The sequence below is a fragment of the Camelina sativa genome, chromosome 4, assembly GCF_030686135.1.
Source record: "Camelina sativa cultivar CO46 ecotype springtype chromosome 4, ASM3068613v1".
Lineage (NCBI taxonomy): Eukaryota > Viridiplantae > Streptophyta > Magnoliopsida > Brassicales > Brassicaceae > Camelina > Camelina sativa.
Genome location: NC_141883.1, coordinates 28,421,049 through 28,443,687, shown reverse-complemented (window position 1 = coordinate 28,443,687; position 22,639 = coordinate 28,421,049). Strand labels below are relative to the sequence as shown.

At 36.4% G+C, this 22,639-nt stretch overlaps 4 protein-coding genes and 3 pseudogenes across 5 annotated transcripts; 1 reads left to right on the top strand and 6 right to left on the bottom strand.

Moving 5' to 3' along the window:
* Position 1: 1 nt before the first annotated feature.
* Positions 2 to 1,349, bottom strand: LOC104782333 (protein ELC-like). The gene has a single exon (XM_010507237.2). The coding sequence runs from the start codon at positions 1,251 to 1,253 to the stop codon at positions 258 to 260; it is 996 nt and encodes a 331-aa protein (XP_010505539.1). The 5' UTR covers positions 1,254 to 1,349; the 3' UTR covers positions 2 to 257.
* Positions 1,350 to 2,086: 737 nt separating this feature from the next.
* LOC104782334 (uncharacterized) lies at positions 2,087 to 3,407 on the bottom strand (annotated as a pseudogene). Its single transcript, XR_015596328.1, has 5 exons — positions 3,264 to 3,407; positions 2,954 to 3,170; positions 2,766 to 2,821; positions 2,474 to 2,653; positions 2,087 to 2,386 (listed from the first exon to the last, which is right to left on the bottom strand). The product of XR_015596328.1 is annotated as an uncharacterized LOC104782334 (transcript).
* A 1,702-nt stretch (positions 3,408 to 5,109) lies between these two features.
* On the bottom strand, positions 5,110 to 5,943 carry LOC104784266 (adenylate isopentenyltransferase 3, chloroplastic pseudogene; annotated as a pseudogene).
* Positions 5,944 to 7,728: 1,785 nt separating this feature from the next.
* Positions 7,729 to 9,147, bottom strand: LOC104784265 (UDP-glycosyltransferase 72B1 pseudogene; annotated as a pseudogene).
* A 2,162-nt stretch (positions 9,148 to 11,309) lies between these two features.
* On the bottom strand, positions 11,310 to 12,691 carry LOC104784264 (uncharacterized). The gene is made up of 3 exons (XM_019244329.2): positions 12,279 to 12,691; positions 12,021 to 12,192; positions 11,310 to 11,925 (listed from the first exon to the last, which is right to left on the bottom strand). The coding sequence occupies exons 1-3, from the start codon at positions 12,603 to 12,605 to the stop codon at positions 11,561 to 11,563; spliced, it is 864 nt and encodes a 287-aa protein (XP_019099874.1). The 5' UTR covers positions 12,606 to 12,691; the 3' UTR covers positions 11,310 to 11,560.
* A 4,246-nt stretch (positions 12,692 to 16,937) lies between these two features.
* LOC104782331 (putative histone H2A variant 2) lies at positions 16,938 to 18,450 on the top strand. The gene is made up of 3 exons (XM_010507236.3): positions 16,938 to 17,059; positions 17,263 to 17,375; positions 17,928 to 18,450. The coding sequence occupies exons 2-3, from the start codon at positions 17,265 to 17,267 to the stop codon at positions 18,222 to 18,224; spliced, it is 408 nt and encodes a 135-aa protein (XP_010505538.1). The 5' UTR covers positions 16,938 to 17,059; positions 17,263 to 17,264; the 3' UTR covers positions 18,225 to 18,450.
* Positions 18,451 to 18,515: 65 nt separating this feature from the next.
* On the bottom strand, positions 18,516 to 21,026 carry LOC104782330 (uncharacterized). The gene is made up of 2 exons (XM_087511728.1): positions 18,894 to 21,026; positions 18,516 to 18,809 (listed from the first exon to the last, which is right to left on the bottom strand). Exon 1 carries the CDS (start codon positions 20,735 to 20,737, stop codon positions 18,899 to 18,901), a length of 1,839 nt encoding a protein of 612 aa, XP_087367854.1. The 5' UTR covers positions 20,738 to 21,026; the 3' UTR covers positions 18,516 to 18,809; positions 18,894 to 18,898.
* Between the last annotated feature and the right edge of the window lie 1,613 nt (positions 21,027 to 22,639).

The following is a 22,639-nucleotide window of genomic DNA, read 5'->3' as shown; positions in this document are numbered from 1 at the left end:
ATTGTAAAATTTGCAAACTTAACATTGAATGATTTAGTAAACTTTATTATATAGCTTATGAAACAGTCAATTTAAATAAATATTGGTATATGCTTTTAATACCATGACAATTTCAAGCTTCATATATTAAAGTATGATCATCATCATAAGCATTCCTAATCCTAAGTTAGTTATTAGTGGTAAGCTGAGCCTAATCATGAGTTAATTTACCGAAAAAGAAGATAAATTTACAAAAAGAAAAGGTTCACAACGAACTCTCAAATATGAAAAGATTGGATTTTTAAACGATTCTGCCTAATGAAGAATTGTTCTCTGGCCAAGACTCTCACTTGCTTTAGATACGAACCTATCTCCAACTCTCCTCTCGCCGCTGCTTCTTCCAGTACCCTCAACACATCTTCAATGGCGTCGTCTTCTGCTAATCCTTCCACCTCCGATTCAATTTCGAACATTTCTTCGATTCCCATATCATCAATCGACGTCGATTTCGTCAGTTTGCGATAGTTCGTCTCTGCCCAGTTCTCCAAAACATCGGTGTGTTCTTTGAGATTCAAAGCTCTCACCTTTAATGTCTCTCTCTCGTTCTCAAGCTCGGTGATGATTGTATTAACAGATTCGGTTCTTTGCTTCATCTCTGATTGGAGTTTCCAGAGGTTCTCAATCTCTTCCTCTGATCTTTCCATGATTGTTAGAACGTCGTAGTGGAGACTCGTGGCTAATCGATCTAAAGCTTCTGTTCTCGAAATCGATAGGTTCCGTTTTGGGATTGAATCAGTGAGTACAAATGGGTGATCGTTAGCGAGAACTTTCTTGAGGTTACGGATGAAATTGAGTAGATTGCATCGTGGGTATTCCCATGTTTCGATGTATCTAGAGTTTGTGAATCCTGAAGAACTAACGAATGGGTGGTTGGTGCGAATTGGAATCGAAGCAGGGTTTATAAACACTAGAGGAGGCGTTATTGGGTAGTTTTCGTGGATCCAAATGGTTAATTCCACGTTTGGGAGTTGTGTAGTGGAGTTTCGAATGCGTAGAGATCCTTCAAGGGAAAAGAGTTGAACTTTGGCTCCGTTGTTGTGGTTGAATGTATCGGTTGAGAGCTCGAAGTTTGGATAGTCTTGGAGGAATGAAGTTAGATGCTTTCTGATTAGCCATTTCTGATCAGGATCGGTGTAAGATAGAGCAAAGGAACCGGTGGCAAGAAGGGCTTTTTCTATGAATTTGACTGAAGAAGATGATGATGATGATGCCATTTGAAAAGGTTAGTGACTCTGAGGCTAAAGCTTGTTCTGTGCTATTTATGACGTTCTGTGGTTTTGAGTTCTTTGGATTTATTGTTTTATATATTATGAAATGACTTGAAATGTTTTGGGTCAAGCTTAGAGAACAAGGGATAGTGACTGTTCTTTTGTTTCGTGGAAGTTTACATTCTTGGAAAGAAGATACTTTTGCTAATTGTCTTTTTCTCTTCTAGATTATTATTATGTTTTGTCACTGGATGATTGATTAGGTTTGTATGTATTTAATAGAATTATCCATTTTGGCTTGGTCTAAATTTACTAATTTAGTCTCAATACTTTAATTTGAAGCTAATAGGGGTTTGACTTGGATCTGCTGTTCGTTTTGGGGAGTTTCAGTATTGAGGTATCAAATTCTGGGAATTAAGTTCTCATATAAAGACTTGATGACCAAATAGCTGAACATTGCTAAGTCTTTTTGTATTTTGAAGGAACTTAAATGCATTGATAAAAGTCTTTTGCTGTGCGCTGTGCAGTCTCGTTTGTTCCTCAGTAAATTTACATCTCTTTGGGACTCTACTCAAATTTTATGGTGACATGGTTAGTAAGTTGCTCTGGCTTAGTTTTTCAGCTTTGTCCCTTGCCATTAGATTTTAGTTGTAGTCGCTTTGGTATAATCTCGTTTCAGATTTTAATTTAGTTGATGCAAATTTTTTCCTTTGACCACCTTTTTTTTTTGTTCAAATCTCGATGAACAATTTTCCAAACCAAACTACAAGCTGTGAGAACATCTTTTCCTTATTTTTCTCTGTTGAGATTTGAGACAATTCTTGTCTGCGTACATATTGTAGTGAAATTTTGGTGATAGGTTTAGGAAAAAGTGAACAATCCAAGCCCCAAATTAATACATTACAACCCATCATTGCAATTTATCATTTAAGATCTTAATATATTCAGCATCAGGATATGTACTTATCTTTCTATTTTGTGTTTTCTTCGTCCCGAGCATGTATTTTCTTTCTTCGTCCCATTGTCCCGAAAGGTGTTCCTTTTTCTTCTCTAGATGCTTCACCCTTTGTTTGAAATCTGTACATATATTCCTTGCAGATTGCTTTTTCTTCCCAGTCTTTTTGAAGCTCTCTGATAACCTAGTTAATTTGCAAACGTCATCCCATTGGTTAACTGGTGTAGAGTAAGATAGATTAGTGGTCAAATGAAAAAAAAAAGGATCTTACTTTTATTTCCAGCTCCACAGATTTTCTCAAACTGTCATGACTTGTGTGGTTACAGACCAGTGTACAATTTGAAAGAGCTTTGTTGTCTCTGCGCTTGTTTTTCTCTTTAACCTCTTTTAGTAGATCATGTACAGCTTTTCTGCAGTCACTTTTTGGCATTCTTCCTTGGATGTAGTTGTGCTAATTATATGGTAAGGCAATAGTTCAGAATGGTTCTAGTAAGTAAACTAATAGGATTGGTATAAGCTAATTATAGGATTATAGGATTTAAGCTTAACAATAGCAATATTACCTTTCTGCTAAATTGTCTGTAATCACGTATATCTTCATGGTCCAGCTCTTGGCATTGTACTTACTGCTGAAGTACCATCTTATTTCATGTGCTAAGCTTTTACTGCTGTTGAACTTGAGGCTCCAAATATACAAAAAGTCTAAGGATATGTCAAATACAGTATGATAGATTTGTGTTTATATATTGATCCTGGAGCTCATATCTATATTAAATCATAATGATACTGTTTGTTTGGAAGAAGAGCATTACATGATCAATGGTTTCTTCTGTTGTATCTGTTATAGGTAGCTTGTCAAGAGCTTTCTGCAAGTGCTCTACCAGCTTGTTGCAGTGGACAATGAAGTTTGCAGCTGAGTGACAGCTATTGACAGCGCGCCTTCTCTCATCATATAAGGTCAGCCGCTGTCACTGCCAACAAAAATAGAAAGAAAAAAAAAGCATTTGGATGGCCGTCCTATGGGTTGTAAGTTTCAGGGTTCACATGTTTTAAAAACTTACTCTTGTTTGCTTGCCTGTTCCAGTGAACTGACCAGAAATAATAATTCCCCCGGTGACTGTGTGGGGGTTTACAACAGAGCTCGCCAGAGTGAAGTCTGATGCTGCCGGTGACTGCGGCAATAACATGGCCGTCGATATCTTCATAACTTAGATGATATATGAAAACTTTGCAACTATATATAAACTTCAGATTTTTTTTTTTTAAAATGTTGTTTGCTCGTCGAGACTTGTAATCTCTCACTTATAAAGAAATTGTAATCATGATTATTTATAAAGAAGTTGGAAAAGATTCTCGTGTGCCCCTCTCTCATACTCAGACAATCGCGGAGAAAAGTGAAACAAAAGATGTGGGAGGAAATAATTCATTCAATCACGGAACCTATGGAACATAGTATTTGCTTAACATCATAGGTTTCTGTATTTCCTTTTAATACTATACTATATATAGACAGTGCGGTTATAATATAAAATATCGGAAATTGTATCCAATATCCATAATTGGCCTCTCTCTCCAGAACACGACAACAAGTATACCAAACGACTTTTGTTTTTGTTTTGGGACAGATAATGGTGACCTAGTGATAACTGATAACCCTACCAATCTTCGATTTTGAGTTTTTTTTCTTACTAACAGTTTTTGGAATTTTAATGTTTAATGAAGTTGTTGGAATTTTTTTTTGCTTGCCGATTCGAATAAACGAGAAGTTTTCTATTTGAAATAAAAATGGCAATTTGATTATATATTATGTTATTTGACTAAAGGACTCTCCCTTCACTATAAAGAATATTTCGCACGAGTTTATTTGTATACGAAGAATATGCATAACTCTTTTTTTTTTTAGTCTTATGATTCATTTGCTTTGTGTCTACATGTGATATTTATTAAAATATGTCAACTTAATGTAGTAACAGTGATGAAAATATACATTAACCATTACCAAATAGAAACTACATTGTCTATGATGATCTTTTAGACTAAATTAGGAGTACAGTTAAGTTTAAACTTATATTTCCCTAAAGTTTCCATTGTTTTGGGATAAATTTTTGATTTAGTAATGTTTAATACTATACTAAACGTTGTATTTAAATAGTAATTTCACTTTTTAAGTATGAGAAAACTGGAGCTTTTCACCGTGTGAAGATTTCATTTAGATAAGATGTCGGTTGCCCAAAAGGCCACCAATAGGAAGCACTTATTTACTAAGCAGAGAGTTTGAGAGCTTAATTTATGATTTTGTAAGTCAATATGAAATATCGGCAAGTTGAGTTTAGAGCGTTAGTTAACCGGAATCATAGACAAAGATGTGAGAAATCACTTAAGCTCCGTTCAGAACACAAGATCACAGCATATACAAACTAAGATGGCATGTTCAGTGAAGTTGTTCGCCACAACAAGCCCACAAGACTTCTGTAACAGCTATAACTCATTGTCGAAGATTCATGAAAATATTCTCTTCATAATTTTTCCACTTTCTAACTTATAGAAACAAAATGATGCATATTATAAAAAGTTTTTTTCGTTTGAAATTGATTTTCTATTTCAATTCAATTGTTTTTTTTTCTTTTTTCTCTTAACCTTTTTTCCCGAACTAGAAAAGAAAACACTCCAAACCTCTTCATTATTTTTAGAATATACTTCACACTCACACAAAAGTACAAAAGTACGAAATTAAGAAAACTAAAGAAAATAACTAAAAGGAAAAAAAAACAAATTAAAACACACCCGACCCGTTGACCAAAACAAATAAAAAGGAAGAAAAAAAAACACACCAAAAAGGCAAAAGCCTCGCTACGTGACACGGTGGCGAAGCTTTTCCACCAACGAGAGACGGTTCACGGTTAGCACTTAGTAGTGTCCTTGCAGAAACCGCGACACATAACTGGTGCTTGGCCCAGCCACCAGACTCTTCCACGCCGCGTCAGCATCCGCCTTCCACCTCCGCGTTGTGATAACCGGAGTTGTATCCAATCTCTGGACGCACCACTTGTTCACACTTCTCAACCGCTGGATCTTTTCTCTCTCGTTACACGCTAACGTGAAAGTATTCTTCTTTATTTCTTCCACCACTTCACTAAACAGCACTTGTCTCTCTCCCGCATCCAAGAAGGGCTCGTTCTTGAGAAACCTGTCGAACTCTGAAATCCCAACTGCGTTCTTGATCCCTTCCGAGTAGTTCTTTGAATCAGAAAAGTTAAACAGTTCTCTAACTTCCTCAACCATTCCATTCGCCACCATCTTATCAACCCTCTCAGACACAACACCGCGCAAAATAGGAACTGCCACGTCGACCCACAGGAAACAGCAGTCGTATCTGGACCCGTCCAGGACTAGATCCTCCAAGAAAGAGTTTGAGCCGCCAACGACGATTGGAAGTTTTCCACGGTCGGTAATGGCTTCGATGAGGAAACTCGCCCTGTCGCAGAAATCCGCGGTGGTGAAGTAGTCGGCTCCAGGCGGAAGGACGCTGAGGAGATGGTGAGGGACGCCGCGTTTTGTCTCGGACGTAATCTTGTTGCTTACAATGTCGAGACCTCGGTAGACTTGCATCTTGTCGGTATTTATGATCTCTCCCGAGAAACGAGTGGCTAGGTCGACGGAGAGTCGCGACTTGCCGGTACCGGTGGCTCCCATGATGACCACGAGTTTGTCCTTGCGAGCGTAGGGCTTTAAAATATCCATATTTGGACAAAAGCTTAAAAACAAAAGATGATTTCAGCTCAGATAAGAATCTCCGGTGAAAATCCAAGAGAGAGCTAAGGTAAAAAAAGAAGAAGATATTGGATCGATGGGGAAAAAGAAATGAACTACAAATGAATGAGATTTATCTTTGCTCTTATGTTGAATGAAAATGGTAAGTCTCATGTTCTTTTATAGAAGAGAGTAGCTTAGTAAAGTGAACAAAGGAGGAGAAGGGAGACTAATCTAACGTATTAGTGATGTTGAGGCTGGAAGCCCGCTTAATTACCTAAACGGGCTCCATAATAATTCAGGCTTGTTACCTTTCTATTCCCGTAAATTATGTTTCTAATATTCTAAGTGCTTTTTGGTATTTAGTAGTATCTTCTGAAACACTAAGTGTAACTTACTAACTCATGTACAATAATAGTTTTTGGTTTGGTCTTTGAGTTGAAATGATAACAAAATTGTGGTATATGGAATTCCGAAACTGCTTTTCTTTATTTATTATAATCACTTTACCACAACAAGTCGTGATGTATTGCTTACCTTTTTGATGTAATATGCATAGATATTGTAGAATATTAATGTAATCCAGCCCGAAACTAATATATTACAACCCATCATGATAATTTATCATTCAACATCTTGATATAATAATAAGCCTCAGGTTATGTACGTACCTATCTTCCTAATCATGCGTTATCTTTTTTCCTAGCATGATTTTTCTTTCTTCGTCCCATTCTCCAGAAAGATGTTTCTCTTTCTTCTCTATATGCTTCACCTTTTATTTATTTGAAATATTTATATATATGTTTTTCTTCTCAATCCTTTGTTTATATTGTAACTAGATTCACATGCAACCTAAAATGACATGATTATGCAACATACCAATTAACACTCTAAAAAAACACAAGATATCAATAGGTTTTTTTTCCTTCTTCTTGTCTAATTTACTCATTTATTTCTTTAGCGTTGACGAATATGAATTTAAGATTGTTGATATTCTAAGTAAACTATGGCAATTTATTTGAAGTTCGAATCCTGTTATGAAACCCAATTTTTAAGAAGGATTTCCATCGAACTTCAAAGTGCTGACAAAGTTAACGCTTATAAAAAATATTAACTAAATATATTAGCTTTTGTTGGGCTTAAAATCTAGATCGAGTAGTTTGGTTTGAAAACGTTCTGAACTTTAGGTGATCCAATAAAAACCAATTTGTATCTTTATTATGTCCATTTTTTTACTGGGACTAGATCGATTTTATAAAATGAAAGCCTAAAAAAAAAAAGAAATTGAAAGACAAAAGGAGGAAATGTCTTTTGTTACTTGTGATGTATTTAAAAGAAGAAAAAAAAAAACAGAAGAAGGTGTGTGTCTTCAAAATTACAATTAACTCTTATCTTTGACTTACACAATGGTAATCTTATTATTTTAGTGTTTGTTTTGCAAATTTGAACTACCTATAGAAGAAATATTTCAATTTTTTGGTTTGTGTGAATTACCATCAATCATGAGGTTTTAGATTCATAAGAGTCACTACACCGAACGTAGAATATTCAGGAGTGTTTTGACTTGTAATCTTTTTATCTAAATTGTCGATCGGTTTGAAAGTTGATGTCAAGCAATATAATATCTATACGCATATAAAAAATCAGATTTTCATATATAACCACAGTTACAAGATGACCGTATTTACAAGATATGAGCGTTCAAGTTCAACATCAAAGGAGGGAGAGCTTACCAGTTTGCTCTTAACTCCCTTTGGTAGACTTGCTACTTAAAGGTCAAAAGACTAACTGATTAAGTGCCTTTGTAGAGGACCCATCATCCTCCAATACCCTACAAGCTCCTTCCTTCATCTCCTTCATCTTAATCCTCACTCCTTTACCTTTTTTACCTTGAATCAATCCTTTACCTTCCATTAATCCATTCACCACTCTAGCCACCTCTTCTTTTCTCACCACCCCATTATGGCCCGCATGAGCCCTAAATGCTACGCGTATATCTTCAGTCAACAACATAGCATTCATCTTTTGCTCAGCGTATAATGGCCATGCTATTAGTGGAACTCCGTTTACTATACTTTCTAGAGTCGAGTTCCATCCACAATGAGTCAAAAACCCTCCAGTGGATGGATGGGCTAAAATAAGAGCTTGTGGTGCCCAAGAGGGGATCACGAAACCTCTGCCTTTTGTCCGTTCTAGAAACCCTGATGGTAAACAAGTTAATGGATCGGTTTTGCTATGCGAATCGAAATAGGAAGAATTTGCAGCCGAACTTGGACTTCGTATGACCCAAAGAAACCGTTGGTCACTTTTTTCAAGACCAAGAGCAAGCTCATTGATCTGCTCACATGTGAGTGTACCACCACTACCAAATGACACATACAAAACCGAACTGAGCGGTTGGTCATCCAACCACTTTAAACATTCCAACTCTTCAAACTGGTTATCCTCTTGCTTACCAGTGTTAACCAATGGTCCGATCGGATAAACCGGCGGTTTATCAACCCGGTTCCTGCAAAGCCTTTATAGCATTTGGCTCTAGCTGGACGAATGAATTCACAAGAATCCCTTTGGCTTCTTTGTACCTCTTGCTGATGTGTGTACAAGCCATTTGTATCCCTCGTTCTTCCTATCTTGAGCCGTGTCAATAATATATTTACCAGATACCGGTACACATCCGGGGAGCTTTACCGGTTCGGTTAACTCCCAAAACTCACACGGCACCGTTTCATCTAGTCTAGGCAAATGGAGAAAAAACGACAAGACGTTTGCATTGGATGGGTAGAAAATGTACGGTGACACTTGAAATTCATGTGCTACGTCAAAAGCGTTTGTACCAAAAAGATCAACCACGAGAGCCGTCGGCGAACGACCTTCCTCCGCCAAAGAGTTGAAGACTCGCCGGAGCTCAGGGTTAGATCGAGTCACGGTGTGGGAGATACGAGTTAAGATACGAGCCGTTGACGGGAGATCTGTGAGATTGACGGGAGGAAGAAAGACGGAGGAGATTGACGAAGGGAGAGAGTCTAGGACAGTTCTCTGAGCTATTGTCGGTGGACCTTCTCCAATGACAACAAAGGTCACGGTGGTGATGCTGTCACGGTGAATGAGTCTTTTAGCCAACTCGACGAATGGGATGAGGTGACCCATTCCTGGAGTCGGTATGATAACAACGTGTGACGCTTTAGACTCTTCCATTGATGCAAAAAGTTTCAACTACTGAGTTTTGTTTCACTCTTCTTCTTTTGTAGCTTGTGATTTGTTAACAACGTGTCGTATCTTTTGTTTCTTTTGTAATTTATGAGGTTTTGAGTAATGAATTTATATAGAGAGAGTTCGTGTGTGTATCATTACTCATTAGAATCTCACATCTCAAATTCCCACGTTAACCCTTTCGTATCGGATGTTGTGTTTTAAGCAATGTTTAAAACTAAAAATAATTATAGTTAAAATGGGGTTATCTAATTTGATTGTATCATTTTTGAATACTATCTATCTATATGTGATTTATAAATTTAGAAGATGTTAAAAATATCATTTATTTAAAACGTAATATGTATATGCTGTTTTTTTTACAGAAAATATTTATAGATACGTATATGTATTTAAAATTCGTAATGCACAAATAAATATGTTTTAGGTAACTTATACACACAAAAAAGAGAGGCAAAAAGGGCCTTCACTGTTTAAAAAAGAAAGGAGAAAAGGAAATATGCCAAAATTTTATCTTAAGAATTTTTAAATAAAATATTCCCAAACATTCCTTATTTCACTAAAAAAAAAATATGAATCTTCCAATTTTAATAAAATTAGGTGTTAAGAAAAACTAGTTCTCTTAATATATAGGAATGGACAAAAGCTTGATTAATCTATTAGTGTCACCATAAACCGGACCACATTACTCTTTTGAAGAACTTGACCAACTTCTCAGAAAACTCGGGTAGGGTTCCGAACACATGAAAACCTACAAAGACCAAATACATTAGGACAAAAGACAAGACAAACAAGATAACCTTCTTAGGGACCACCACATATCTCTCATCTGCATCACCCTGTCTTCCTCTTGGTGCACCCGCTTCTTCTTCTCTCCTTTGGAGGTCGGTCATTTGGCAGTGCAGGTAGACCACGCACACAATAAAAAGTATGATTCCTTTTTCATTGTCAAGGTGACGACTTGCAAGAAACACGAGCGAGCCCACCAGAAAGAATATATACACGAACCGCACATCACAGTAGTCATCGTTAAGTTGTACATATTATGCTCCATCCTATTTTTTCTATCTTTCTCCTATATAGTTTTAGCTTTTATTTTATTTTATACAGTATATACTATATAGTCACTAGATTGACACACGTTTGCCATAACAATACACATCACATTAACAAGAAAAAGAGTCAGTCAATGGCGCATTAACCAACAATATGCAATATTAATTTATGAGATTCACATTTCTAGTCAGATTTTTGTTATTCCTAAGCATTCCTTATTTCACTAAAAATATGAGTCTCATAATAAAATCTTAGATTTTAATAAAATTTCATAATTAAAGGATTTTTAAAATTTTTTTTTTTGTTAAGGAAAATATGTAAAAATGTATATAAATCGAATTTTAATTATTTGAAGCCAGCCATATCTAACCGAACATTAACTACATGTAAAGTATTTAGTCCACACTAATTAATACAAAATCATATAATAGCTCGTATTATAATCTTTAGAAAATTTTGTCTAACTTAAATGCACAAACTGCAAACTGATGTATTGAGCGCAGTTAAGTAATTTGCGTAACAAAAAGTTATGCGTTATGTTTGAATTCAAAAATTCATTGTGGTGTTCATTGAATTATGCGTCACGTGGCACGTAGAGTCGTAGATGGTGAGAAAAGGAGCGGTTAGACAACTTAGTTAATTATAAGAACATTAGCTTAGAAAAAATGGAAGAGAGTATTGAACAAAGAAAGAAAACAAATTTATAATATTAGTAACGACTTATGAACTAAATAGAGACTAGAGAGTATATTAGTATTAAAAGAATTGTATGATTTGATTAAACGAGAAAAAGAATCAGTTAAGATTTATGAGCTATACAAAGTATTTTGTGATGCGGATATTATTAAACACTTTATATCGTGGGTGAACACAAAGGCTATAGCAGCCAAATATCATAACATCAGAAATGTTATTGTTGATAAATATATATTTAAATATTCCGAAGGCTCATTGAATTTTTAAAAATATATTCTTAAGACTGGTGCTCAGACGAAAATTTCATATCTTACGTTTCCTCAACGACTTATTATATAACTTATTGCATTGTTATAATATAGTCAAATGTTCTTCTGATCATATTATGAATGTCTCAAGAAAAACGTATAGGCATAGTAGTAATTAGAATGCTATAGCCCTCACAAAGCAAACCATAGAGTTGGATGGATCACACTCTCCCTTACAACCCAGCAAAAAAAAGACCAAGGGGAGACACTTTTAGGCGTGTATGGATCATCCTCTGTTACATAACCCTTAATATCAAAAAAACTATAAGGGATTCAAATACTCCTACTAAATCTCACACCTCTCTAGAAGGTTATGTCACATATATATAAACAAACCTTCAGACACCAAAGACTATGGATCCTATCGATCCAGTTATCATATCTACTGATTCCTGCTTCACTTCTTCATCTGAGTTTTGATCATCACGAACATAAGAAGACAGCCACTTGGATTTCACATACTCAGCTCTCCTCCATGGCGGCACATGAAGTCCTTTCTTCTTCAAACTCTCCTTTGCCGCTTTACATATAAGCATGATGATCCTCTGAAGCCGATCCGCTTTCCCAACAAAGATGTAAGGCAGAGTTTGCAGCATCGACTTGTACGTCTTCGTTGCACGAGCAATCTCGAACTTGGATTTGAAGTCGATGTCAATCAACAGTCTTTCACCTTTGATTATCACATCCACATAATCATATTCCCCTGTTTCCATTTCACAAAACAACCAACTCTATTGTCAATCAAGAAGCTACGAAATGGCTTTGGCTTTACAGAAAAATCAAAGCTATAGACTATACCAACAGGACAAGAAGGCGATTTCTCCCAGCGAGATTTGCATACAGCCGCATCATAACCTAAGCTCACTAACCCATTGACCACATCTTTCAAGCAACTCTTACTTATTTCCACAATCTTGGTAACGTCAGCTTGTAAATTCCTCTCCCAGACGCTCGTACAAGGAACCAAACTCTACAAGAAATTGAATCTCACATACATCATGTTTCTGCTAATCGAAACAAACACATGAGTCTAGGAACAAAACGATGAAACCATACCTTGAGGATCTCACAAGCTTCACCAGAAGAACATTTCAAACCATCGGACCATTCAGTCTCATCATCAGAGCTCTCCGTACCACTCCCGCTAAAGCAACTGCAACGGCTACGTCCACACCGCTGTTTCTCACCACCACCGTTGTTGTTATCCTCGATGAAGTTTAGAACCATCTTCGCTAAACAAACCGAGCTCGGCTCAAAATCTCCAGAGTTACCTCTCGAAAGCGGCGCATCCACATCAACGCCTGGAAACTTCTCGGACACGTTCTTAACAGTGAACTGACGCTCAAAGAGACGCTTCAACCTCGATTTCGGCATTTGTTTCATCGTCTCCGGGAAAGGTACCTCTTCCGATACAGTTTTGACTTTGATCTTCTTTACTTCTCTAATTCTCTTAATCAAATGTCACAGAGTATTAGAAATTTAGAATATTAGTTGTTATTGTCTTGTTGTTATATTATATTAGTTGGATTGTTTTTTTCTATTATTGGTTGAGGTTTAGTGATTTTGATTTATGAGTAAGATAAAACTATGAATCTTTACTGGTGATGATTTTGCTGTGAATTAAACAATAGCAATTGGAGCCATTTGCGTAAGATAAAAATATATAATTATGTATGAAGTTTGAACAAAAAACTAGATACACTTTTTTTTCTTGTTCTATACATGTGTGTTGATATTTTTTGTCTTTCGTCTTTATCAACTGATACGTGTTTGTTGCTATTATTTTCTCTGTTCTTGGAGTTTTTTTTGTGAAATATAGCTAATGGTTGTGACTTTATGCTTTTTAAATGTCTTCTCAAGACAACAACGACAACATGTTTGAAGAAGAGGTTGAAGGAGAAGAAGAAGAACCTCGACAAACTACTGCAACTAGTGGCTCTAAAAGGCAAAAAAGCGGCACAACTGCTAAATCAACCTCTGATTCTCCTTTGGTGAAAGTAAGAAAACAAATGGCTCCAAGATCGGATGTGTGGGCTCATTTCATTAAACAGATTGTTGATCCCAAGCTGGCCAATTGTCGATATTGTGGAGCAGAGATAGGGTGTGACACAAAGACGAATGGAACAAGTACTATGAGAGGTCACATAACAAGATGTAAGTTGTTCAAAGCTCATGAAGAGGCAGGAAGTCAAAAGGTTCTAAGTAGTGATCCTAGTGGTGTCATGACAACTACCATGAAGTATGACAAAGAACTGTTTCGAAGATCAGTCAATGAAATGATAGTGTTAAATGAGCTGCCATTCTCCTTTGTTGAATCAGAGGGCTTTAGACGATTTTGCTTTAATTTGCTGCCATGTTATCATGTTCACTGCCGAAGGACAGCGACGAAGGATATCTTTGCAATGTTTTTGCAAGAAAAAGTTGCTTTGAAGAAGCTGTTCACAAGTGAGAAGAAGAGGATATCTCTCACTACAGACATTAGGGTAGCTCCTACGACCTCATGTAGTTACATGGTTGTAACAGCACATTGGATCGATGCAAATTGGGTTATGCAAAAGAGGATCATCAATTTCAAGCCCGTCATAGACCATAAAGGGGAAACAATTGCATCACACCTTGTCCAATGCTTAGAAGAATGGGGGATTGAGAAAGTATTCACTGTAACGGTTGACAATGCGAAAGAAAATGACAAAGCTCTACGGTTATTCATGGATGCTTTGAGGCTGAAGGAAGGTAATGCCTTGATTCGAGATGGAAAATTTTTACATATGCGTTGTTGTGCTCACATTTTAAATCTGATTGTGAGGGATGGTTTAGCGCATGTGAGACAGAGTATTGTTGTCATTCGAAATGCGGTGAAGTATGTGCGGTCATCTAGTACAAGGTATAAATCATTTGAATTGCGTGTCGAGACTGGAAATGTGTCTAGAGGCAGCTTGTGTCTGGATGTTGTCACTCGATGGAATTCAACCTATCTTATGTTGAGTGCTGCACTTAAGCTACGGGTTGCTTTCCAGAAGATGCTAGAAGAAGACATGCCATACAATGAATACTTCCTTGAGCATGAAACAGATGAGGATGGAGTCGTGAGGGAGTTACCGCCACAAAAACGGATTGGACCACCATCTAATGCAGATTGGGAAGAAGTGGGAAAGATGGTAAAGTTTCTGAAAATCTTTTTCAACTGCACATTAGCGTTTTCAGCTTCTAAATCCGTGACTTCCAGCATGTGTTACAATGAGATTTTCATTGTGGAGAAGAATTTGATCGCACTAAGCACCCACAATGATGAAAGAGTAAGGAACCAAGCAGGAAGTATGAGGGCTAAGTTTGACAAATATTGGGATGGCATTTTGAATATGAATCCACTAGTGATTATTGCAAGTGTGATGGATCCAAGAAATAAGATGCAGTTTGCTACTATTTGTATTGACAAACTCTATGGAAAAAATACCATAGGCCAAGTGAGACCCCTGGATCAAGAAGTGGACATACAGAGTTTGACCAGCCAAGTGTTGTCTTTGATCTATCTGATGATGATGAGTATGATAGGTCTAATGAAGTTTACATGGAGATGGACAATGAAGTTGGAAATGAAGAACTATGTTGTGAGCTTGACATCTACTTGCTGGAGAAAGTTGTGAAAAGAGATCATAATAGTTTGGGTATGGATTATGATGTTTTAGCATGGTGGAGGAGTAACAATCAGAAGTATCCTGTCTTGGCAGAGTTAGCAAGAGATATTCTAGCTGTACAAGTGTCTTCTGTTGCTTCGGAATCAGCTTTTAGTACCAGCGGTCGTATTTTGGATCCTTTTCGAAGTTGTTTGACACCTTATATGACATAAGCTTTGGTATGCACACAACAATGGTTGAGGAATTCTATTGCAGAGGAAAAACTTGCTAACTTGGCTGAAATGTTTGAAGAGCTTAATTTCCATGAATCACTTGGTACCACGACTGAAACCATTGAAGAGTAGGTCATTAGACCAGTACCATCATGAGGTTTGCCATATGCTTTGTTTCAGCTTCTCTACTTGTTTATGCTTCGTCTATAATCTTTGTTTTGACTTATATATTGTTATGTTTTGGTAGCTAGTCTGATTAGTGTTGTTCTTGTCTAATTAGTGTCTTGTTTTTGTTCTGACTTATATATTGTTTTTTTTCTCTTTTACTTGTTGTATATTCAAGATCAAGAGTCAAGACCCCTTTCAAAGGAGCGTGTTGATCTGTCTCAAAGAACCACAAGTGGTACAAAGGATGTTTTCAGTTTGTGTTATGTGTGATTTATTATGTTATGTCTCTCTTTGATGTTTGTTTTCAGTTTGTGTTATCTATGTATGACTTAAGACTCATGTTATGTCTACGCTCAGTACTATATGTTTTCAGTTTTTGTAATGTATGAAACTATGACTTATGATTACGTTATGTCCGATCAATTAATTAGGTGAGCATTGCAATATCATTACAACTTATACTTTACAACACTACACATTATAGATTATAGATTATCATCATTTATATATCTCTTAAATTGATTTTTATCATAATATCGATAAAAATCAATTTAGAAATGGATAAAAAGCAATTAGAAAGGCAAAACCGAAATAACCAAACTTATCCAAATTAAATCTGAATTAACTGAATTAACCGAATTAACCGAATTAACCGAATTAAACCGATTTTTTTTGATAATTTCGGTGAAAAAATATAAAACCGAATTTGTCTACAACCGAACCGAACCGAACCGATTTTGAGTTTCGGTTATTGCAGTGACAAATTCAAAATATAAAAAAAAAACCGAAAAACCGAAAAAACCAAACCGAAAAAACTGAAAAAATCGAAGTCCCAAAGCTAGAATTTATAAAGGGAAGATGATATTGTGTACACGTTTGTATCCTACGTGTTCAACAAATAGCTAAAACGATAAGAGGGGCATACGTGTCGTGAGATCAACGGTGTTTGTTCTTCGCCAAGTCTAGGTGGCTAAGATCTAATGCCTCTTGGTTTGAGGAAAAGTCGAGAATACCCTCGAAGGTTCGTCGTGAAGAGGGACGTGTCAATGACTCCACTTGAGGCGGAGTCTGTTAGCAAAACTTCGCCCGGAATAACTTGGGGGAAAAGAGTGGGGGGAGATATGACGGAAATGGCCCTCCCGGTTTCGACGTACGTACTTTTACGTGTTTTGGCTTGGCATATTCCTTTAGTATCTCTCCGTACATCATACTACACCGTAATAATCCACTAAAGCGTATTTATTAAGACAATCTTGCAAAACAAATAAAAGATTTTTTTTTTCTTAATCAAAATTTAGTAAATTAAAAAATGAATTAACATTGATTCGATTATATTTGATTATTTGCACATTCAAATAACATTGATCTTTTTTTTTTTTTTTTTTTTAAATTCCATCATGTAAGTAAGATGATATATACTTTTATACCCACTAGAGTTTTGTGACAACAAATTATATTCATATAATTTTAGATTAAATATTGATTTTCCCAATAATGCAAGATTTAAAACGACAAATAACCGAAATCAAATAATATTAACAAATTCTAGATCAAATAAAATAGAAATTTAACATTTTGCATAGAGAAATTACCGATTAAAATTATTAAGTAATGTTTTGGAAAAAAAAAAAATGTAAAATCGATTTTGGTATAAATTAGCCAATTAGGTTTTCTCACAGTATATATATAAAAAGAGATAAAGACGAGTAAACGAATCCACGAGGATCCCCCACACCAACCACTAAACTCCAATTTTGGTTTTTAATAAAAAAAAGCTCTCTCCCGCACAATTTTAGAAGCATCACCCCGCTCTCGTTTTCAGGTACATCTCTTTGACTCCCCCTCTGACTCTGATTTAGGGTTCTTAGGGTTTCTCTGTCGATTTTTGTAATTTTCGCTCGAAATTCACCAAACGATTCGAAATCTCGTTGCTCCACTGTTCGATTCGATTCGACTCGACTCGATTTTTTTTTTTTTTTTTAGTAATCCGAAATTGAAATAGATTCGCGTCTTTTGATTTGGTAGATATGGCTGGTAAAGGTGGGAAAGGGCTTATCGCTGCAAAGACGGTTGCAGCTAACAAGGACAGTAGTGTTAAGAAGAAATCCATCTCTCGCTCTTCTCGTGCCGGTATTCAGGTATCCCTTCCCTCCCCTCAAACCCTAGCTAGCTCCTTCTCTCTGTTTGATGTGTGCTTTAGGGTTTTTTTTTTTTTTTGGTTTATTATATGTTCAATGCCTCTAGGAGCATTGTCTTTTGTTTATCTCATCCGTATGAGTAGTAAGATATAAAGTAGCTTTCATGTTCTGTACTAGTTGTTGTCTACTACCAATTGATACTGATCTGTATGTGTGTTCTCTTCATCCGCGTGTTTCGTTGCTTTGTTCTGGATATGTAATCCAGTCCAATCCAATCCAATGAGTTGTAGATATCACTGAATCCATACAAGTCTATGTTCTGATATGGCTTTTAGTAAAACCACTTGATTACATTGTAATACCTATAAGATGTTTGATGACTGATCTAGCGAATAAAAGAACTGTGTGGTTAGTTTAAGTCTCTTATGTACCTATGTATACTTTAAACATTAGCTAAGAAGACATCTATCTCATTAATGAGAAGCCTTTCTTTGTGCCTTAAGTTAGATGCTTGTTCTGTTTCTTAAATATGGTCTCTTTTTTTCTTTTCAGTTTCCAGTGGGTCGTATTCATCGTCAACTCAAGCAAAGAGTTTCAGCACATGGAAGAGTTGGTGCCACTGCTGCTGTCTACACAGCGTCTATTCTGGAATACTTAACTGCCGAAGTTCTTGAATTAGCTGGGAATGCGAGCAAGGATCTGAAAGTGAAGAGAATAACCCCAAGGCATTTGCAGCTCGCAATCAGGGGAGATGAGGAGCTTGATACTCTCATCAAAGGAACTATTGCTGGAGGAGGTGTGATCCCTCACATCCACAAGTCCCTTGTCAACAAAGTCACCAAGGATTGAGTTTCCGTCTCCGAGTACTATGTGCTTTCATTCCTATACTAGCTTCTGGCTTCAGGTTTAGGAGTGGATTTTTAGTTTATTGATATAGTTTGCTCTCTTATGGACGCCCTCAAGTGTATATGAGTTCATTTTAATTCGTAGGTCTCTACTCTCTGGTGTTAGACTCAATACTCTTGTGATCTTTGATTTGCTAATGCTTACATGATTAAGGATTATGGTTTCTTGATTTTTTGGTTTCCTATACTGTTGCATGCCCCTCTTTTAGGTAACCCATACAATTGAAATCCTCGATTAGATGATGAAAACAACACTCAAACATTCATACCAACTGGTGACAAACGGCATGTGATTGTTTCACAATTCTAAATAGTTATATAGAAGAACTAGACAAACTCATATGATTGTCCCAGAACTTAGTCCTCAAGCAAGCACACTAGTCCTCATAGATTGAGGAGCATAACTACCACACACAGAGCTAGGAAATAAACCATCAAAGTTTACACTTGGGTTTGATTTTTGAAGGTAAATAAATAACTAAAAGTCATTCATCTTCCTTAAGTTGCCTTTCTTGTATCATCCCTGGACCTGCAGCAAAAAAAGTGTTCATAAATACAACTTGCTATATATTTGGTTTACTAGCTGAGTTATAAGAAATGTTGTTATTTTAACCTTTCTTAATTGCAGGCTTGAAGGTGTCTTCCATGTGGTATAATAGGTTGCACAGTTTCAAATGCCTCGACGAGTAATGCAACTTTTTTCTTCCTTGCTGGGGCAAGTTTACTAACAGCACGCTGCAGAGCATAATCGAGCATCCAATCCTCTGAGTTTCTCCTCTCATCTATGTCTTGATGCTTGAGGTCCACCTTTTCAGCATCCTCCTCCACTACAATTGGAAGGTAATTAAGTTCTCTTGGGTTGAATGCTCTTAAATCCTCTGTCTCTGCAACAGGTTTCTTGCATTTGATGATAGTCCATGAAATTGTAGAGTCTGTCTCTTCTTGGTTGCAGGGTTTTCGTGTACGGTTAAATGGAACCTTTGTGTTTTCTTCTGTCATCAATATAACTTCAGTCTGGTGACTCTGGTCTTGAGACTCCTCTTTGCAATCTTCAGCTTCATCCTTTAATGTCTCTTCACCAGCATCATCTTTATCATCAATAGCATTACCTGCTGTTGAGTTCTTTGTCATATCGATAACTTCTGAAATAAAGCAACTAGATTGATCAACATCTTCATCTTTGTTTTCTTTATCTTGGATCTCTTTCACAGAGTCATCTACCAAAGTCTCCTCCATTGCGTTATCTGCTTCTGAGTTCTTGGTCATATCGGTAACTTCAGAATCAAAGCAAGCAGATTGATTAGCATCCCCATCTATGTTTGCTGTCTCTTCGATATCTTTCACAGATTCATCTACCAAAGTCTCCTTAATTGCATTATCTGCTTCTGATTTCTTGATTATACTGATAACTTCAGAATCAAAGCAACAAGATTTATCAGCATCTCTGTTTCCTATATCTTGAATCTCACTCATAGAGTCCTCTACCAAAGTCTCCTCCAAATCAGATTCTTTTGAAAGATAAGCATCTCCATCTCTGTTTGCTTTCTCTTGAACCTCATCTACCAAAGTCTCCTTCAAACCAGATTCTTTTAACTCGATGTCATGATCACCTTCTGAAGACATTACCATCTCAGCACTATCAGAGTAATCATCAGAATCAGTTTCAGAACGGGGTGCTCCTTCAGAAACAGTTTCCGAGATTTGGGTATATATATCAACCTCAAAAGCACCTCCATTTCCATGATCAAACTCTTTCTTCCCCTCTATACTTATCTTCACAAACTCTTCCTTAGAAGCTTCCATATTCACACTCTTCTGGGACTTCAAACTCTGTCTCCTCGAGGATATAAAGCTTTTCAGAGGAGGATACTGCACGGAGTGAAGATGGCCGTTGAGCGAACAATACGTGTAAGGGCAAACTTTCAAAACAGAGGTTCCATTAACTTGATCATATGTCTCGCCATGATTAAGCATCAGATACTCTGGAAACTTGGAATCTTTTAGAGTCGAAGAACAAGTAGCTCTCTGTGAGCATCTCTTGAAACTAGGAGCCTTTGTCAAACCCCTACCGATCCTAGAACTCGGCTTGTTATTACATCTATCCTTGTTAACTCCATAACGAGAATCATGTTTTGAACCGGTTTGGTTCTTCTGATTCCTAGATAGATTAAGTCTTTTCTTGTTCTCCTTTCTTGCCTCGGAGCTACTGGTGCCTTTCATGTAATTAGGTGAACCACCTGTCACTTTAACAACAAGATCATGCTTTGGTGTTGCTTGTGACTTACCTGATTGAGAAGAAACGGTAGTATTGTCTTTAAGCTTCCTCCTAGGCTTTGTTCTCTTCATCATCATCATCTCCGGTCCAAGGTTTTTGAGATGTTCTTGCCCGAATCGAGTTTCAGCTGGTTGGGAATTGAAAGAAGACTCGAGTACTAGACAAGTCTTCCTCTGAACCATCTTTCCCAATCCCAAGGTTCTTGCTTTGCCTGAAGACAAAGCTATTGTTTTGTTTAGAGAAGAAGAAAAATGGGGAGAATATCAATGGTGGTAGGGTAAAAGATACGTGTGCGGTTTTGTCTCAGTGCCTTTTGCAACTTTACATGAGTTAGGTTCAAACTTAAAACAAATGAAAGATTTTTGAAAATACTTTGTGATTTGAACAAGCACTGATAAAGAAGAGATTGGTTTTGGAATGGTGTGGTGGGTCTACTTGTCTTTATAATTGTGGCCATTTTTTAAGGGATGATTAATTATTGCTTCTTCGTGTTACACGAAATAATGCGCATTGTGTTTTTTGTCTTTCTCTCTCAAATCGTCTTTTTTAGGCTCCTCTCTACCCCACAAACTAAGAAATCACAAGTGTTGGTTTAGTCCACAAAGGTGTGTCAAGAATAATATAATATTGACCAATATTACAAAACAACAAGTTTTTGATGTAGTGCTTTTGCTTTTGAAGTTTGTTATTTCTTTTGATTCGGAAATTATTTATTGTAAATTCAAGAATTAGCTCTTGTTCATAGGGGAATGTAATCACCAAACGAGGTTAGATTGCTATGTCAACATAATACTAAATGACTAATTATCTCCACGCAAATTTTGTGATTTTATAAAACCTTTTTGATTATATAAAAAAGAATCCCAAACATAAATTAAATAAAAATGTATCCCAAACGAGGTTGTGATTAACGTAATGCATCATGCATGTAGATGTGGTTTCGTCATGATCACGAATTGTGATCACGATTCAATTTGTTAATGAACCAGATTGGGAAGAAATACTTTTAATCATAAATGATCCGCTTGCCCGGAAATGACCCGGCCAAATAGGAAATGACAAAAAGATATTGGAACATCGATTTGGAAGATGGAATATTAGATGTTTCTGGTTATTAATGAATTATTTAATTTAATTTTGTAGTACCAGTTAGAAAAATTAGAATTTTCGCCGAGAGAAACATTCAAAATATTTGCTTCTTCGTGTTGAGCATGGTTGATTAATTATTGCTCATTCGTGTTGCACGAAATAATCATGCGCATTATGTTCGTTACTTCCTTTTTGTTTATAATTTCTAGAATAAGGAAGCTAGAGTTTATTAGTATAATAGATTCATTGCTTATATAAATATTTATTAGACTAGGTTTCTAATGTAAGTATATTATTTTAAAATGAAAGTAACAATTTCTTTTTTTTTTTGTTAAAACAAAAATGAATCGCCATCCGTTGGTTGGATTATGAATTTCATGAGAGATATGCATATGGTTCCAAGAGCATCTCCAAGTATTTCCAAAACACAACCCCTCTCAATGTTATGCTCGGCTGCTCTTGCCATCCCTTGAGGGTAATAATCATTATAGGTCCAACAGAGTTTCAAAAAATGCAAAATACAGTATGATGTCTTGAAGTCATGAAAGTATCAAATTCGCATCCCTCTGGATTTCCCCTGTTCCAAACGTCTCATTGAATCTGTCAAGTCTCTTTGACCCTAAAGCTTGAGACTTCGATTTTTGTAGATAGTATCGCTATAACGTGACAAACTTCAAATATTTTGAAGAAGACGAATTAAGTTAGAAGGTTTTTAGAATGTGGTTTACTCTTGTTAAAAGGTGTGTTTGAGTCGGTTAAGTTAAACAGCTTTTGTCCTCTGTTTTCTCATTTCTAAAGTTCAGTAACCTAAAAACCTTTCATTATAATGATCAAACTTCTTCTTCTCTCTCACTTCTATTAATCATAATAATCTTATGATTATACTGAGCCGTCCATCTTCCTTCGTGGTACTTCTCTCCTACTCTTTCTTCTTCTTCCCTCTCTTCACTTGTCATATAAACATATAAAAACCACAATCAAGAAGACTAAAGGGA

Excerpts from the sequence above, each read along its gene's own strand:
- LOC104782330 (XM_087511728.1), bottom strand. The coding sequence starts at position 20,737 with ATGGTTCAGAGGAAGACTTGTCTAGTACTCGAGTCTTCTTTCAATTCC.
- LOC104784264 (XM_019244329.2), bottom strand. The coding sequence starts at position 12,605 with ATGAAACAAATGCCGAAATCGAGGTTGAAGCGTCTCTTTGAGCGTCAG. Across the intron at positions 12,193-12,278 it reads AAGCTTGTGAGATCCTCAAG|AGTTTGGTTCCTTGTACGAG; the intron begins GTATGGTTTCAT and ends AATTTCTTGTAG. Across the intron at positions 11,926-12,020 it reads ATCGCCTTCTTGTCCTGTTG|GGGAATATGATTATGTGGAT; the intron begins GTATAGTCTATA and ends AAATGGAAACAG.
- LOC104782331 (XM_010507236.3), top strand. The coding sequence starts at position 17,265 with ATGGCTGGTAAAGGTGGGAAAGGGCTTATCGCTGCAAAGACGGTTGCA. Across the intron at positions 17,376-17,927 it reads CTTCTCGTGCCGGTATTCAG|TTTCCAGTGGGTCGTATTCA; the intron begins GTATCCCTTCCC and ends TTTTCTTTTCAG.
- LOC104782333 (XM_010507237.2), bottom strand. The coding sequence starts at position 1,253 with ATGGCATCATCATCATCATCTTCTTCAGTCAAATTCATAGAAAAAGCC.